General features: G+C 38.1%; 1 protein-coding gene across 1 annotated transcript in view; it reads right to left on the bottom strand.

Moving 5' to 3' along the window:
• Positions 1 to 15,802, bottom strand: part of PTGR1 (prostaglandin reductase 1) — a 44,940-nt gene that overhangs the window by 20,884 nt on the left and 8,254 nt on the right. Inside the window, exons 3-5 of the mRNA XM_020976216.1 lie at positions 14,119 to 14,164; positions 9,182 to 9,241; positions 4,458 to 4,625 (exon numbers count right to left, since the gene is read on the bottom strand). Of these exons, the coding sequence (XP_020831875.1) occupies positions 4,458 to 4,625; positions 9,182 to 9,241; positions 14,119 to 14,164 (274 nt within the window). The remainder of the gene's footprint in view (positions 1 to 4,457; positions 4,626 to 9,181; positions 9,242 to 14,118; positions 14,165 to 15,802) is intronic.

Raw genomic sequence — 15,802 nt, 5'->3', positions numbered from 1 at the left:
CTCTTGTAGGGTAAGACAGATTTGCATACCCAATTAAATGTGTTTGTTATTCCCTCCTTAAGCCAAATCCTATGAGAATAAGATTCACTCATTCTCTCTCACCTTCCTGTTTCCCCTCCACTGTAAGAGACTTTTCTTTCTGTTTTTTTTTTGTGAGATAGTTTACCCCATTCTACCTCTCCCTTTCTTCTTCTCCTCTCTCATCCCTTAATTTTATTCTCCAGATATGACCCCTTAATCTTCAACTCACCCTGTGCTCTCTATCTATCTATCTATCTATCTATCTATCTATCTATCTATCTATCTATCTATCTACATATACATCATCTTTCCATGCAGGAATGTAAAACAGTTCAATCTTAATAAGTCTCTTATGATTTCTCTTTCCTGTTTACCTCTTCATGTTCCACTTGAGTCCTGTATTTGGAAGTCAAATTTTCTATTCAGCTCTGGTCTTTTCATCAAGAATGCTTGAAAGTCCTCTATTTCACTGAATGACCATTTTCCCCCCTGAGGATTATACTCAGTTTTGCTGGGTAGGTGATTCTTGGTTTAATCCTATCTCCTTTGCCCTCTGGAATATTATATTCCATGCCCTGTGGTCCTTTAATGTCCTTGACCTGGGAACTCTGGAATTTGGCTACAATATTCCTAGGAGTTTTCATTTGGGGATCTCTTTCAGGAGGAGATCTGTGGATTCTGTCAATTTCTATTTTGCCCTCCAGTTCTAATATATCAGGGCAGTTTTCCTTGAAAGATGATGTCTAGGCTCTTTTTTTGATCATGGCTTTCAGATAGTCCAATAATTTTTAAATTCTCTCTCCTGGATCTATTTTCCAGGTCAGTTGTTTTTCCAATGAGATATTTCACATTGTTTTCTAATTTTTCATTCTTTTGGATTTGTTCTACTGTGTCGTGATTTCTCATAAAGTCACTATCTTCCAGTTGCTCTATTCTAATTTTTAAGGAAGTATTTTCTTCAGTAAGCTTTTGGACTTCCTTTTCCATTTGGCCAATTTTTCTTTTTAGGGCATTCTTCTCCTCATTGGCTTTTTGGACCTCTTTTGCCATTTGGGTTAGGCTATTTTTTAAGGTGTTATTTTCTTCAGTATTTTTTTGGGTCTCCTTTAGCAAGCTGTTGACTTGTTTTTCATGATTTTCTTGCATCACTCTCATTTCTCTTCCCAGTTTTTCCTCTGCTTCCCTTACTTGCTTCTCAAAATCCTTTTTGAGCTCTTCCAAGGCCTGGGACGGATTCATATTTTTCTTGGAGGCTTTGGATGTAGGAGCTTTGACTTTGTTGTCTTCTTCTGGTTGTATATTTTGATCTTCTTTTTCACCAAAGTACAATTCTGTGGTCTGACTCTTTTTGCGCTGCTTGCTCATGATCCCAGCCAATTACTTGAGTTTTAAACTCTTTGTTAAGGTAAGAGTCTGCTTCCAATGTGGAGAATGTATTGTCCCAAGCTTCAGGGGTTTGTACAGCTGTTTTCAGAGATACTTGTAGGGACCTCTAAATTTTCAGTTCTTGCAAGGTGGAATGATAAGGGGTGAGGTGTTTTCTCCTTTCCTGGCCTGTGACCACAAGTATTCCTTTCTGTCCTGTAACTGTGAGGAAGGGTTCCTCTCCACAGCCACTCCAAGCTCTACCACGCCAGCGTTCCTCCTCACCCCAGCACCACCGCCCAGAACAGTGACCCAGATCCAAACAGGGGCAAAGCAAGAGATTCCTGCCTGAGCACTGGCAAAGAGATCCCTCTCTGATCAGCCACTGGATTCCCCTTCAGTCTGTGGGCCGGAAGCTCGGGAAGCAGCTGTCCCGCCCCAGGGCCACGCTCTTGGGGAATGGAACTGAAACCCCACATTCCTGTCAGTCTCTGTTTTTCACTAGGATAATTAAATACCACAAAAGATTTTAAAGGCTTTACATAAACAGTTGGAGTTCTATTCATAACAAAGAGCCTTCAAGTGCTATTTTCCACCTATTTACTTCTGGAACATAAAGGAAAACAGAAAAGGAAAAAAAAATCTTCAAGTTTTAACAGCTTTTTGCCTCACTTGTACAAGTTCAAAGTTGCTATCCCTTTTGTTGCTCTGGTCTTCCAGGCTCTTCAATAGGGAAATTTGTATGTTAAACCTACAAGTTCAGGCTCTAATCTACTGTCTTCCAGCTTCAATGTTTTTGTACTAGGGCTCAGCATTTTTTCCATTGCTCTGTTCCTCTGGGAGAAATGGATTGAATCCAGCTGTGGGCATTTCAAATGCTTGTTTTGAGAGACAATATTCAAAACTTTCTAGATTTCACATTTCATGAAGGACATTGATTAGGGGCCACAAGGTCATGTCTTATGAGAATTGCAGAAGATACTGGAGACCTTTAGTCTGAAAAAGGGAAAAGTTAGGGGTACCAACTGATGTTGCCTTCCAGTATTTTTGAAAGGCTGTCACCTGGAAAAGGGATTAGACTTGTTCCACTCCCCTTCCATTCCCCCCTTCCTTATCCTTCCAATTAGACCAAAGGATGGAAATTTCAAAGAGGCAGGTTTAGATTTGATTGACTTGCTAATAACCAGAGCTATCCTGTAGTAGAATTGATGTTTCTTTGGAGCTATGGTGTTGCCTTCACCAGAGGGCTTCAAACAATGGCTGGATGCCTTACTTGTAACTCTGAAGTTCTTTCCAACACTGAGATACTGTCATTCTGTGTTTTCTAGCTGGATCTTAAAATAGAGTTTAAGAGATTCTAGGAGAGGAAAGAGATAGTTTGTCTTCTCATTCCCTTTCTAGGACTTCACCAGATTGCTTTTGCAGCTAGATGGTACATCAAATAGATCAATAGACTTGGGGATGTGAGTTTAAATCTCATGTCAGACATCTACTGTCTGATCCTGGGGAAGTCACTTAATCTCTGTAAGTCTCAGTTTTCTCCTCTGTAAGATGGGGATAATAATAGCACCTGACTCATAGGGTTGTTGTGATGATCAAGTGGGATAACATATGTAAAGCACTTTGAAAACTTTGAAGTGCTATAAAAGTCACTATTATTATTATTATTATTATTTAACTTTGGTGATAATTTACTTTCACATAAATTCATACATACTTCTCATCTTTGAGTTACAAACCTCAGAGATCCCTCTGATGAATTGGGGTTCCCAGTTTCTATATCATATCTGGTATTGTGTCTAAGCAATCCTTCTCTGCCCAGCCTACTCCTCATTTTCCCCTATTATGGTCTCAGATCTCTGCATTTATGCATTTATAGCCTGATTTGACTACTTGATATCCAATTTTCCATTTATAACACTGTAATTATGGAAACAATTACATCATATAATTGTGTTTCACCTCATCATTTTTCTCAGTTTATTAACATTAGGTAGAGGGATACCTAATTTCAACCAAATTTGACACATTAAAAACATAAACCAATGACTGACATAACTTCTGCCAAATTTAACTTCTTTAATATATTTCTGGCGTGTGTGTGTGTATGTCAGGGAGTCAGCAAAATGTGTGGGTATGAGAGGAGGGGAGGTACCCAGAGATCTCACTGAGGACATGTTATAGGGGAAGGGAACATTTTAGGGGGCAGAAGTGAATGGGGATTATCTCAGTACAATGACGTCATCCAAGACAGTTTGTGAGAATTTTATGACATGGTGATGTCACTACTTATTTTTTAAAGTAGAAAATACATGAAACAGCTACTTTGGAAGGCTAGGCAATTGAGCCATGGAAGGTAGAAATGACAAGAACTATTGAATATAACCCCAGTGTAAGTATCAGCCCCCCCCCCCATACACTCACAGGCTGCCTGCAGGATGCTTGTAATCAGGGTGAGTCTGGGCCTCTGGATTGGTATTCCTAAATTTGCCTTTATACAATGGCTACAGAACTAATTGTATTAGAAAGAGGGAAAGCTAGAGAGCCAACAGAGAGTTTTTCATGGCACAGCCATATGACTCTGGGCAGTCTAGTTACTTATGTGGCTTTCTCTGTGTTTCTATATTTGTGTTTCTGTATGTTGGACATGTCCCAGAGAAAATCTTTTGTGCTAGGTTGCACTGTAATCTATCTGAGGCACAAAGCACATCAAAGCTTAAGTAATAATGACTGCTACAAAGTCAGTTAACAGGTGCATCTTTTTGACCATACCTTCCATGCCCTTTCTTATTCTCTCAGTAGTGCCTGTGCTAGAGGTTACATGCTACTACTATTATCTCTTTGCCCTACTTTCTCCTCACCTCTTCTAAGCCCTTATGCTGTATCTAATAGCATAAGCCTATTTCCCCTAGTCTTTCTCTTGCTCTCATTCCTTTTGCTTTGCAAAGCACAAAATCCCTTCCCTTCGGATAATTTTTACATTTCTGAGAAGCATATTTTCCCAGATTAATAGCCTGGGACAGTTGAATTTTACTGTGTTGAATTAAATGAAACAAATCCAGATGACTCACCCTGGCATGCCAATGGTCCCCAGAGCCAAAGATATAGGTAACTTGTCTGGCCACTCAGCAAGCAAAGTCTCTAGGTCTTTTCCATCAGAGATGGAGTGGGTTGTCCATCCAGAACGAGCCACCACAGTGCTACCTACTGGAAAGGCTGAGTTCTTACTTTCCACAACTCTGAAAGAAAAAGTATTCAAATCAGTGAAATTTATAAAATTCTCCTTCTCTCTTTTTCTAAGAGAAATGGGAAGATAACTGTTTAGTGTTCATAAGAATACTGGTGTGGTAATGCAACTATTGAATGTTAAGGTTTATCCAAAAACTATATTAACAGTAACTTGCATTAACAAGTCTTGATTTCTTTGCTCTTTTTTTTTTTTAGCTCTTTTAGACTCAGTCTAACTCCCACCCACTTTGACAACTTTTAGTTATTGAGAGGTCATTGGTGACCTTAGAGAAAACACTAGTACACTGGGAAGCAGAAGACACATTACAAAAACTTGGGGATAGAGCAGGTAATGAGGAAGTGAAGCCATCTTTGTACACAATTAAAAAAAAATTGTTTAGCAGTGAGAGTTTTATGTGAGTGTAAAAATAATTAGGAAATGATTGTTGTATAAAAAGAAAGGCCATCAAAAACTTTTTAAAATGACAAAAGAAGACAAGTTTAACAATGAAGGGGAAGAGAAAGATGAAACAGAAGCTGGAAGGGTTAGGAGGGTCAAGGAAAGAGTTCTTTTTTAAGGCTGGCGAGAACTGAGTATATTTGTAGATAAGAAATCAGTGGAAAGGGAAAGAATGAAAATGTATGATAAAGATGGTGTGACTGCTGGAGTAAGACACTGCAAACAATGGAATGGAATGGGATAAAATGGGCAAGTAGAGAGATTACCCTTAGTCTTAAAGAAAGTTTATTTACTTGCACTGATGTTCAGTGTTATTTTAATATTTTTTAAAAATACACAGAAATAGGGAAAGTGATGAAGGCTAGTAATAAGGATCATAATATATTTAGGCCATACCATACCACAAGTAAAGTAAGAAAATTTGGGAAGTTACATTCATCTCTGAAGAAAAGATCTGAGAAACAGGGTGAAGGGTGTGGCAAGAAAGATGGCAAAAGATCAGCAGAGTTGCTTCTTCCTCTGTGAGGGTCAGCATGTTTTTGATGATCTAGGTCATAGAACTAGGTCTTTGGGGATCAAATTTTCTATTGCACCTTATATAGCAGTGAACCCATCACTTTGGTTTTGGGGATCACTAGACATATTGGCCTCTTGCTTAGGGTATGATAATCTTGATTTGTTCCCATGTGCCCCTATGACACAGCCCCCTGGAGGCTGTGTCAAAGAAGATTGGACACTGAGCATTATAAAGGAATAGATTCCTGTGCAGGCATGTACTTGTTTAGTAGGCTTTATGACTTGTGGAAAGGTTCCACCTCTTATCTCATTTGGACTACCCTCTCTGTACACAGATCCAGTGAATTTCCAGTGAGGGGAGCAACAATTTCCCTTCTCTTCTCACTCAACAGCAAGAATAACTACAACATGAACATATGGTAGCAAGAACATGTGCTTGCCTAGATGAGCCTGAGACTGGGTCTCAAGTACTTTTGTCTTTCTTTCCCTAAGCCCCAATCACTGAACATAATCCTCAGAATGGAATTTTTCAGCCCTGGTAGTGAGTTCAAGAGGTTGGGAGTATCCTAGTCAGTGTTGGCCCCACTGAGGGAGAAGTTTTCTGTAACTATACTTCTTAGAGAAGATGATCACCAGCAGCAGTATCCAGGACCTAAAAGGATTAAAGGGTCATGCCTAGCTCATCAGTGGATCTGACACTGTGAATTGCCAGGAGATTACAGATACAAAGTGAATATATCTATTCCAGCCAACTACAAAGTTGTCTTTACTTCCCAACAGAATATAAAAGTTGTAATAGATTATTGTTTTATAACTTTGTTTGTGAGTCTTTTGTGTTTTTAATAATTTCTTTTGTGATAAAGACAATAGTTACCCAGTACCTGATATCTACTTTTTACAATCGGTACACAGACCCTGTTAATCACTTTTAGGGGAGACCATAAATATGAGTCATGCTTACCCAGAGAGATGAGAAAAAGCCTCTCCTTGGAGTCAGGCTCCCTGAGGACTAAACCTGAGTCCAGAGCAGGGGCTCCTTGTGGGAAGGCATCTCCTTTTCAGGCCACAAGTGACAGGTAAAATTCCAAGTGCTGCTTTTTTGGAAACGTTTTTTGAAATTCAGATACAAGAAAATGAGAGAAAATAAGACTACTAAGACTAACTGAGCCTTGTCTGGGGGGCAGACAATTGGAAGAGCTCAAAGAATTACCTTAAGAAGCATCTAGTTCAACTCTATTATTTTATAGATTGGAGATTTAAAGCCCAGAGATATTAGGTCATCTTGTGTTCACACAGTTAGTTTAGTTAGAGTAGCATTCTTTTGAGCTCTGGTCCTGTATGACAAGCTAGACATTTGAAATGGATGTGCTGTAGGCATGTCAAACTCAGTAAATCCGAAAAAGAAGTTACATTTCCCTCCTCTCTTCAACCCAATTCATTTTCTCTTCCAAAACCTGTAATTGTTAAGAGCGCTGTGCCAGCTGGATAGCCCAGTGGATAGCGTGCTAAGCCTGGAGTCAGGGGAGATTTGAGTTCAAATCCATTCTCAGACACTTAATAGTGGTATAATCTCAGGCAAGTCACTTAATCTCTACCTGCCTCAGTTTCCTCAGTTGTAAAAGGGATAATAGTAATACCTACCTCCCAGGGCTGTGGTGAGGATTAAACAAGATCATAGTTTAAAAATCTTCACGCAGTGCCTGGTACATAGAAGCTGTTCAATAAATGCTTGTTTCTTTCTCTTCCCTTCATACCCTTCCCTCCACATCTTTCCAGCAACCCAGGTTTGTAATCTTGATGTCATCCTTGACTCCTCACTGTCCCTCATGCCACAACCAGCTGTCAAATCTTGTTTCTGTCTCCATAATGTCTCTTGCTTATTTCATCTTCTTTCCACTCACATGGCCACCACCCTAGTTCAGGGCCTTATTACCTTTTGTTGGCAAAAGCCTTCAACTTATACCCCCTGCCTCAAGTGTCTCCCCTTTCCAATAGCCCTAAAGTGATTTTCCAAAAGTACAGGTCTGACCATGTCATCCACCTCCTACTCTCTGGAGTTTTCCAGTGACTCTCTGTTTACACTGGGATCAAAGAAAATCTGTTTGGCATTTTCATTTCTTCGTAACCTGGGTCCTTTCTACCTTTAGAGTTTTTAAAAAATACTTTAATAACTTCCATGAGCTCAAAATTTTAGCTATACTGTCCTTTGGCACTGTTCCTTTCATATCATACTCTTTATCCTATATTTAAATCTTTGCACTAATTGTCTACCATGTCTGGGCCAAACGGTCTTTCCATCCCTGCCTTTTGGAATCCCCAATGGATGCTTTACAACTTCCCTGAAGGAAACTTTAAGATTCAGTTGAAGCACCACCTTCTACATGAAGTCTTTTGTGATCTCCCCAGCTATTCCTACTAGCTACTAGCTAAGTAATACAGTGGATAGAATGCTGGACCTAGAGTTAGGAAGGCCTGAGTTAAAATTCTGCCTTAGTTAGTTACTGTGTGACTTTGGATAAGTCTTTTAACCATTGTTTGTCTCTGTTTTGCAGCTGTGAAATGAGGATAATAATAGCACCTCCCCCACAATTGTTATGAGGATCAAATGAAATACTATTTGTAGAGCATTTTGTTTTTGGGAGGCATTTGGGATCAAGTGACTTGCCCAGGGTCACACAACTAGTAAATGTCTGAGCCCAGGTTTAAATTCAGGTCCTCCTGACTCCAGAGCCAATGCTCTGTCTACTATGTCACCTAGTTGCCCCTGTAAAGCACTTTGCAAACCTTAAAGCACCATGTCAATGTCAGCTAATATTGTAATAATTATTATTAGTTATCCCAGAACTGCCTTTTATTAATTTTATATATTCTTTATATACTTATATGTATAGGTTCTCTCTCTCATTAGAATATAAGTGTTTTAAGAGTAGAGACTATTTAATTTTGTCTTATATACACAGCATGTTAGCACAGTGCCTTATATCTAGAAGATGCTTAAAAATACTAATTGATTATGACTCTAAGGAACCCAATAATATACCCCAATCCAATTAATCTAATAGTTTATCATTTAAGCCAAATGGTGTGTGTGTGTGTGTGTTTATACACACACATACATATATGTATCTATGTCTGTCTATCTATCTATCTATCTATCTATCTATCTATCTATCTATCTATCTATCTATCTGGAGAATGAATACAAATGGAAAAACCCTTAATAAATAAATGCAAACATAAATAACTTTTGTTCCAAGTACAAGAATTTAGTAGTGATGTCAATGGACATAGGAATCATGGTAAATTAAACCTAGATAGGGGAAAATTCCACCCTTCTTCCTGATTTATGAGAAAAGTTGAAGAATTTTTCATGTATTTTGAATAATTGAGAAGAGAGGAAACTTAGCAAGCAAAGGTATGTATGTGTTTCCATGGTTGGGGCGGGGGTGGGGGGAGGTGGAGCAATGTGACAAAGAGAGTGTTTCAGAAAGACTCTAAAGATTCAGAGACTCAAGGTTGAGGTCACACAAAAGGGCCCCCAGCTTTTTTTTTTTTGAAGAGCACACAGACAAACCAAAAGTAGTTAAGTACCTGGCAACTTGGCTTCCCATAATTGTATCACCCTCCTTCAAATAAACCTTCGCACCAAGTCTGAAAAATAGAAACATCTATAGTAATACATTTTTTAATATATCCCTGGTAAATTGGAATATTTTACCTTGGGTTTGAAGTAACAATGAAAAGCCTGTTCATATTCAATTTGTGGTTATTTCATAAAATCTGGGAAGAAGGAATCTGTACCTGTCACTCTGAAATGGTTCTGAAAAACTACTCAGATGATGTCAACATGATGGCAAAATGACATAAATATGTCTGCTGTGCCTGATGCCAAAGAACTAGTTTGGTAAATACCCGCCTCCCCCCTTTGCTGAAATAACCAATGAGTTTGGTATCATTTACATTCACAAATGAGTTTCTAATAATATTCTTCAAGCTGCAGCCTCTGGCTGGATGTGGTGGTGCACTCCTATAATCACTGCTACTGGGGAAAAAGAGGCTGCAGTACAGGAGATCAGAAGTTCTGAGCAGGCTTAAGCTAACCAGTTGTCCCAAGCATCAGTGGAGATAAGTGATGAATGGCATTTCAGCCTGGGCGAGACAGAGAAATCCAGTCTTCGACATCTCTCTGTCTCTCTGTCTCTCTCTCTCTCTCTCTGTCTCTCTCTCTGTCTCTCTCTCTCTCTTTATCTGTCTCAGAGACTGGTTTTCTCTATGTGTATGTATGTATATATGTGTGCACCTGTGCATACACATTTATATTATGCATATATACACATCAACACATGTATACCACACAATATAAACACAATGTTGTGTTCATAAAACACAACACACATATACGACTGCATATGTTCACACACACATGCACACATGTACATGCATGTATATGCACAATGCATGTATACACATATGAGTAATCAAGGATACATACATAAGTGTATATATCCTACATACCAATGATATTGTTTTCTAAAGAGTAGGTATGACCATGTCAACCTTCTGCTCAAGGAGCTCCAGCAGCTTGCTTTTACTCATAGCATATAGTATATACTCCTTTAGTTGACATTTAAAGCTCATCATAACCTGTGTCCTTCCTACTTTTCTAGACTTCTTACATTTTATTCTTCTTCATATACTTTATATTCCAGCAACACTGGCTTACTTACAGTTCCTCAAATATGGCATTTCATCCCGTTTCTGTACCTTTGTATGGAGCACTGAGATCTAAGTTCAAATTTGAACTCATACACTTCTGTAGTTGTGTGACTGTGAGCAATTAATTCATTTCATCTCTTTCTGCTTCAGTTTCCCCATCTATGTTGTTGTTGTTCAGTTGTTTCTGACTCTTTGTGATCCCTTTTAGGGTTTTCTTGGCAAAAATACTAGAGTGGTTTGCCATTTCCTTCTTCAGCTCATTTCAAAGGTGATGAAACTGATGCGAACAGAGTTAATGGACTTGCTGAGGGTCACTCAGTAAATGTCTAAGGCTAGATTTGAGCTGAGGTCTGCCAGACTCCAGGCCTGATGCTTTATCTGCTGTGCCACCTAGCTTCCCCTTCATCTCTAAAATGAGGATAATAACAGTACCTACTCCTCAGCATTGTTGTGCGGATCAAATGAGATAATATTTGTAAAGCATTTAGCACTGTGCCTGACACACAGGAGGTGTTTAATAAATCTTTTCTTCCTCCCTCCCTCTCTCCTTTTCTTCTGTCCTTTCCCAGGGACTGGGATGCTTTACCTTCTCCCCTTTGTCTTTGGCTTCCCTGGCTTCCTTTCAAAACTCAGCTTAAATTTGATGTACTTTAGGAGGTCTTCTCTCAGACTGCATTCTTTCTTTGTATATATTTTGTATGTATTTTGTTTGCATGTTTTCTCCCTCATTAGAATGTAATATTAGAGGGAAGAGACTGCATTTTTGTCTTTTTTTGTATGCCCAACATCTAACATAATGCCTGTCACATAGAAAATATTTAATAAATTTTTGTTGACCTGAATATGACCTTAAATAAATTTTTGTTGTACTCTCACAAAATAAAGGGGATGTTTTCTTAAAAAAGCATTTTCTACTGCAGATTTTAATTTGTAAATGAATATAATAAAACATTGGTTATGGTATAGATCTAGGCCAAATATAATTGTAGCTGACTTATTCTGGGGGTGGGGAGCATTAGGTGGTGAGGTTGTATTGTTTTTGTTTTTTCCACTCTAGTAGCGAGAGGGAGTAGGTTCCTAAAGTGGTCTTCAGTCTAAGGGATTTGAGAACATAAATATTTTACTACAGTTAATTGTAGATTGTGTGAAAGTGGGAAGAATGTTAGTATAGATAAATGAAAGTATTCCATAGCTAAGGCAAATTGTGAATGTCTTCTTTCTTCTAACTCCTTCGGATGCTAAAATCTTTTGCTAGAGTGATTTGAATTTTCCCACTTCTTCCTCTTATCCTCTTCTCAGTTTCTTGTGGACGTTCACTTGATCAAAGCATGGGCTTGCAGAGTGATAAACCTTATCTGGGATTTTTGAAAGTACCTCTCTTTATGAACTGGGGATATGGCCATTGTCCTTGCAGGGAGGACCAGGACAACTATTGATTGAATCTTGTGAACTTTGGTTGTCCCAGAATGATTTAGCTCATTTAAAGCAACCCCTTGGTGCTTTCAAAGTATGGGTTTTAGTGACTAGAATTGTTACCATAATTATTTGATTGGATAAGATTCTTGGGAAGATGAATAGATTATTTTCAGAATGGCTGCTGGTCTATGGTAGCTTGCAGAGAATGCCCCACAGATCTTTCTTTGAAGTGGCTAGATGGCATAGTATGTAGAATGTCGGGCCTATGGTGAGGAAGATCTGAGTTAAAATTCGACCTCACATATTTATTAGCTGTGTGATCTTGGACAGATCATTTTACCTCATTTTATTCAACTGTAAAACAGGGAATATAATAGCATCTGCCTCCCACGGTTGTTGTGAAGATCAAATGAGATGATATTTATGAAGGGCTTTGCCAACCTTAAAGTGCTATATAAATGCTATTAATTAATCAATCCATTTATCCAATCATCCATTGATTTATTTATTCATTCATTTATCTTTCTAACTATCCATGCATCTATCTATCCCTTGTACCCTTTTTCCTTAGTACAGGTGGATAGGAAGGAGGGTATTTCTTCCTTTTCTTCCCTTACCAGGGATCAATAATAGTTGCCTTTCAGCAGAAACTTATTGGAAGCTGCATCTTTCTGTTGACATGGCTTGAGAGGGAATTCCTGGTACCTTCTGACTCTGTTTCACTCTCAGAATATAGTTCAAAGACTGGAAAATGGGGCTGGATTTTTTCTAGCCCCAAAGATGGAAGCAGCCTGGGTGGTGGTGGGATATCAAGAGTTCTTGCACAAATGCCTAGCAGAAGCTATCTTGTGCTTGTACTCTGGGTCTGAGAGGGGAGTATATGGACCATGTTTCTGAATCTCCTATGATGAGGGTGTGTTGGAGGTGGAAAAACTTGATTTGCTAGGAGGTCTTCCAGTGAAAGGAGATTTCTTGGGCAGTGCTACCTTTGAAGGTTGCCTTGAATATTATCCCACCTCCTTCCTTCACCCGTTTTCCAAATGGGGAAATAATAAAGGACTTAAAGCCACGACATGGAAGTAGAGGGCAGAAGATCTGTATTTTGTTCCTTGTTATCACTGTAAGTGATTTACACAGTTCAGCAGCTCCAGCGTGTGTCTGCCTTACAGGGAGAGTCCAAACTACGGAGTGGCACCATGATTCTGGAAGGGGCTGTGTAGGACCCTTTGGAAAAGTGACATTCACAAGAGAAGGAAGAGAATTGTGCTGATTACTTATGAACTATTGTGGATATTTTGTTTCCCATATTTATTTATAGGCTCATGTGGGTGCATCCTTTGCATCTGCTGTATTCTCTATGGCAGCTGTTCTCAAAGTGTAGTCTAGCAACCTCTGGGGGTCCCTGAGTTTAAAAGTATTTTCATAATAATAACAAGATATTTAATTTCTAATAGGGAAAATTCATATACACATATATAAATTATATACATGTATGTGCATATATACATATACACACATATATATCCCACATAAACAAAAACCAATAATTTTTGAGAGTACAAAGGAGTCTTAAGACCAAAAAGTTCCAGGGAATTAAATAAATGCTGCCTTTATCATATCATATCATATCATATCATATCATATCATATCATATCATATCATATCATATCGTATCATGTATCATGTCATGTCGTGTCATATCATGCCAGGTCATACACTACATCTCATCAATCTGCATCCATACATGCACATGTGTGTTTGTATGTGTGTATGTATGCATGCACAACATGTACATAATACACACATGCATGTATGTATGTGTATCTATCTATCTATCTATATCTTTTTTTTGCACTGAGTACTTGTAAAGGAATTAGGTTACCCATATTTGTAGAAGCCTACACAGCAGCTGGGGCAACTAGGTGTCAGTGGATAGAGGGCCAGGCGTGAAGTCAGGAATACCAGAGTTCAAATCTGGCCTCAGGTACTCAGACAGGGCAAATCACTTGACCCTGTTTGCCTCAGTTTCCTAAACTGTGAAATGAGCTGGAGAAGGAAATGGAAAAACCACTCTAGTATTTTTGCCAAGAACACCCCAAATGGGGTCACAAAGAGTTGGACATGACTGAACAACAACACAACAACAACACACATCAGCTAGACACAAATTATATTAAAACACTACCCCAAGTAGTTAATATATGAGTGGGATGTCTTATGCCAAGGATAATGACTTTTTTTGAGATAATCCCCAAGGACAAACCTAGTCCATGTGAAACCAGAGCTTTGAGGACTCTGAGCCACAGATTACAGTAGAAAGAACAAACAGACTGCTATGAGAACATTTTTATGCCAAAAGGTATTTTAAAGGATTTTATGCTTTAAAAAAATAATACCTCATGTAGGGGTCAAGGCTGAGGAACAAAGCTTCAAGGAGGACTTCTGCAAAACAAAATTTCAGAACTTATTAACTTAAGAACAAAAATACTTTTAATACAGTATGCTTACTTAGAACAGGGATTCTAAACTTTTAGCATGTCCTAGTCCTCTTTTGCAATCTGGTGAAACCTATAAACCCCTTCTCAGAACATTGTTTTTAAATGCATGAAATAAAAAACATAGGATTACAAAGACATTAATTGTACTGAAATACATTTATAAAATGTTTTTTTTTAAAGTTCACAAACTCACAGCTACAGACTCCTGACTTACACATACACATGTTCATTGAGGGTTATTGCAGCAGATGGCCACTAGGAGGTTCAGTTATCTTCCTGGGGAGGGACACAGGTAAATAATAAAACTTTGTGAAACTCTTACAAATATGAGTTGGATATGTGTTCTTAACCAAAAGAGATAAATGGAAGTATAAAAGACAAAATAGATAACCTTGATTACATGAAATTGAAAAGCTTTTGCGCAGACAACACTGATGTATGTAAGATAAGAAGCAAAGTTGTAGAATGGGAAAAAAAATCTTTGCATCAAATTTGTCTGATAAAGATTTGTTATTCATGAGATATATATGCATATATATGTATGTATATACACATATACATATATGTGACTAAGAACCATTGCCCAATAAATAAATGGTTAAAGGATATGAACAAATAGTTCTCAAATAAAGAATTGCAAAGTTTTCACAACCACATGAAAGAATACTCTACATCACTAATAAAAAGAGAAATGCAAACCAAAACAATCTGGAGGTTTCATTTCACACCCTAAAAACCAGCAAAAATGACAAAAATGGCAATAAGAAGTTTTTAAGGGGTTGTAGAATGATAGGCACATTAATACATTTTTGGTAGAGCTGTGAAATGGTTCAGCCATTCTGGAAAAGAACTTGAAATTATGGAAATAAAGTGACTAAATTGTTTATACTATTTGAACTTGAGACTTCATTACTGGGCTTATAAGCCAAAGAAGCCATTGATAAGAAAGTCCTCATGTGTTACAAAATATTTATGGCAGCACTTTTTATGATAGCCAAGAATTGGAAACAAAGTTGATTCCCATCAACTGGGAAACAGCTAAACAAACTGTAGGGCATGTATATAATGGAATGTTATTGCACTATAGCAATGATGTGTGAATATATAGTAGTTCATATAGAATATATGAACTGATGTAGAGTGAAATAAACAGAGCCAAGAAAACTATACATATGGAAAGAACAATTACACACCAAAAAAAATCAAAATAAATATAACAAAATTATAAAGCTCAAGCAGGACTCGAATGCAGAGATATGAGGGGACACCCCCATCCCATCCCTTCATGGAGGTGAGAGGTCCACAGTGTTACACATTGTATGTCTTTTTGGACTTTTTCAACCAATAGGTGCTGATTTTTTTTCCTCTCTGAAAAAATATTTGTTACATGGTTTTCTGGGATGGGGAGGAATACTTGGGTATAACTATGACAATATAAGAAACAGAAAATTCCACTAAAAACTTATGCTGAAAAAAAGAACTGCTTCAGAGTGGACTACGTAGGGAAGTAGTATTTTTTCCTTCACAGGAAGTCTTCAAGCAGAACACCGTTGGCATTATTGTAGAGAGGATTCTTGTTTAG

Source organism: Phascolarctos cinereus, unplaced genomic scaffold (genome assembly GCF_003287225.1).
Source record: "Phascolarctos cinereus isolate Bilbo 61053 unplaced genomic scaffold, phaCin_HiC Scaffold_4;HRSCAF=312, whole genome shotgun sequence".
Classification (NCBI taxonomy): domain Eukaryota; kingdom Metazoa; phylum Chordata; class Mammalia; order Diprotodontia; family Phascolarctidae; genus Phascolarctos; species Phascolarctos cinereus.
The sequence above is the reverse complement of the archived record's forward strand: the minus strand, read 5'-3'. Positions and strand labels throughout refer to the sequence as shown.